At 36.4% G+C, this 2,733-nt stretch overlaps 1 protein-coding gene across 1 annotated transcript in view; it reads left to right on the top strand.

Moving 5' to 3' along the window:
* LOC105305638 (zinc finger protein 791-like) overlaps positions 1-2,733 on the top strand; it is a 21,092-nt gene that overhangs the window by 15,955 nt on the left and 2,404 nt on the right. The window contains 3 exon segments of the mRNA XM_023523405.1: positions 626-752; positions 930-1,002; positions 1,309-2,722. Coding sequence (XP_023379173.1) covers positions 626-752; positions 930-1,002; positions 1,309-2,722 — 1,614 coding nt within the window.

The following is a 2,733-nucleotide window of genomic DNA, read 5'->3' as shown; positions in this document are numbered from 1 at the left end:
TGATAAATATTACAGAAGTTAAAAGTACTACTACTTCACAAGAAAACTTTCATTTACTCATCTGGATCTGGCTACTTCAAATGGCCTACAGTACTTTAGGCCAATCTGGCAAGCTGATCCTTGTTACAGGTTTGCTTTCCACAGGTCACCTAGACTCTCATGTTTGATGATAAGAATAGAAGAAAAAGCTTCCTGTTTTTCACTGTGTTTTTATTCATTAAAACTTCATGTAGATTTGACCCTGTACATCATGGAGTGCTGAGTTAAATGGTAGGTAATAAGGATGGAGATGAGAGAGTTTTTCTTACAAGGAATTGATGTAATTAAAATAATGTTGGTTTTTATTTGTAGCATTTCTCTTGTTTCTTCAAAGTACTGTAGGCTCTATTAGAGAGCAATAATATTTAAAGCGATCATGGTAAAAATGAATGAATAACTTTGCATGTATTCATGTTGCTGTTAAATTTATAAAGAAGTGTGGACAGAGTAAGCTTCTGATGATCAAGACATAAAATAAATGTTCAGAGACTGCAGAATCATATGTAACTTTCCTATAAATTGTGTATTATTCTCCAGCACTATCAGACTCGTGCATCCTACTATATACATATTTGCAATGTTTTAGGACTCAGTGACCTTTGAGGATGTGGCTGTGAACTTCACTTCGGAGGAGTGGGCTTTACTGGATCCTTCACAGAAGAAACTCTATAGAGCTGTGATGCGGGAAACCTTCAGGAACCTGGCCTCGATAGGTAAGGATAACAATATTCTTACTTTGAATTAGAAAACAAGTATCAATGTTGTTTCAAGATGTGGAATGTGGAAAAGGAATACATTAGTAAATAAACTTTGCATGGTCACAGCTCATCATGGATCAAGAATCTTATAATTTTTCTGTACTTTCTGATAATTTGGAATTATTTTTCTAGGTCTGAATTTAGGGAAAAAATGGGAAGATCATAACATTGAAGATAGGTACAAAACCCATGGGAAAAAACTAAGGTGAGTCACACAATAGCATCATTCCACATGAGAATTCCAGTCCATCCTGAATTTTTTTAAAACAAGCAAGTAAAACAACCCCTTCTTTAAATTTACTTATCCTTAACCCAAATATTAATATTACTGTTTTCATGATAGCTATTATCAAGTCTTCTTATGGAACATTCAGTATATTCACTTTCATACAATTCAGAAAGGACAGAAAACCTTCACTTTTGTTGTAAATTATAAAAAAGTAATTTAAATACACTGCTAGTAAACTTGAAATTAACAAATCATTAATAACATGTTTCTCATTTTTTACAGAAGTCATATGGTAGAAAAACTTCATGAAAGCAAAGAAGGTAGTCAGTGTGGAGAACCCATCAGCCAGATTCCAGATCTTAATCTGAACAAGAAAACTTCTTCTGGAGCAAAACCCTGTAAATGTAGTATATGTGGAAAAGTTTTTGTGCGTCATTCATCCCTTAATAGGCACATCAGATCTCACACTGGACACAAACCATATGAATATCATGAATGTGAAGAGAAGCCATATAAATGTAAGGAATGTGGGAAAGCCTTCAGTTACCGAAAATCTGTTCACAGACATGAAAGGACTCACACTGGAGAGAAACCTTATGAATGTAAGGAATGTGGGAAAGCCTTCACGTGGCTCACAACCTTTCGAAGACACATGATAGCTCATACTGGAGATGCTCCTTATAAATGTAAGGAATGTGGGAAAGCTTTTAGCTGTTCCACTTCATTTCGAGCGCATGAAAGAACTCACACTGGAGAGAAACCCTATGAATGTAAACAGTGTGGTAAATCCCTCAGATCTCCTCTAGGTTTACAAATACATGAAAGAAATCACACTGGAGAAAAACCCTATGAATGTAAGCAATGTGGTAAAGCCCTCAGTTGTCCCAGTTCCTTTCGAAGACATGAAAGAACTCACACTGCTGAGAAACAATATGAATGTAAACAGTGTGAAAAAACCTTCAGTTCTCCCCTAGGTTTACGAATACATGAAAGAATTCACACTGGGGAGAAACCCTATGAATGTAAGGAATGTGGTAAAGCCTTCATTTCTCTCTCAAGCATTCGAACACACATGATAATGCATACAGGAGATGGACCGTATAAATGTAAGCAATGTGGGAAAGCATTCATTTGTCCCAGTTCTTTTCGATCACATGAAAGAACTCACACTGGAGAGAAGCCATATGAATGCAAACAGTGTGGTAAAACCTTCAGTTGGCCCAGTTCCTTTCGAATACATGAGAGAACTCACACTGGAGAGAAGCCTTATGAATGTATGGAATGTGGGAAAGCCTTTATTTATCGTACAACCTTTCAAGGACACATGAGAAAGCACACTGGAGAGAAACCCTATAAATGTAAAGAATGTGGAAAAGCCTTCATTTCTCCCTCAAGTGTTCGAACACACATGATAATGCATACTGGAGATGGACGTTATAAATGTAAGGAATGTGGGAAAGCATTCAATTTTCCCAGTTCATTTCGAATACATGAAAGAACTCACACTGGAGAGAAGCCATATAAATGTAAACAGTGTGGTAGATCTTTCAGTTGTTATACATCTTTTCGAACACATGAAAAAACTCATACAGGAGAGAAACCCTATGAATGTAAAGAATGTGGAAGAGCCTTCATTTATCGCACTACCTTTCGAGGACACGTGAGAATGCACACTGGCGAGAAACCATACAAATGTAAAGAATGTGG

This window comes from Pteropus vampyrus, unplaced genomic scaffold (assembly GCF_000151845.1).
Source record: "Pteropus vampyrus isolate Shadow unplaced genomic scaffold, Pvam_2.0 Scaffold391, whole genome shotgun sequence".
Classification (NCBI taxonomy): Eukaryota; Metazoa; Chordata; class Mammalia; order Chiroptera; family Pteropodidae; genus Pteropus; species Pteropus vampyrus.
Note: the sequence above shows the minus strand (reverse complement) of the source record. Positions and strands in the feature narration are given on the sequence as shown.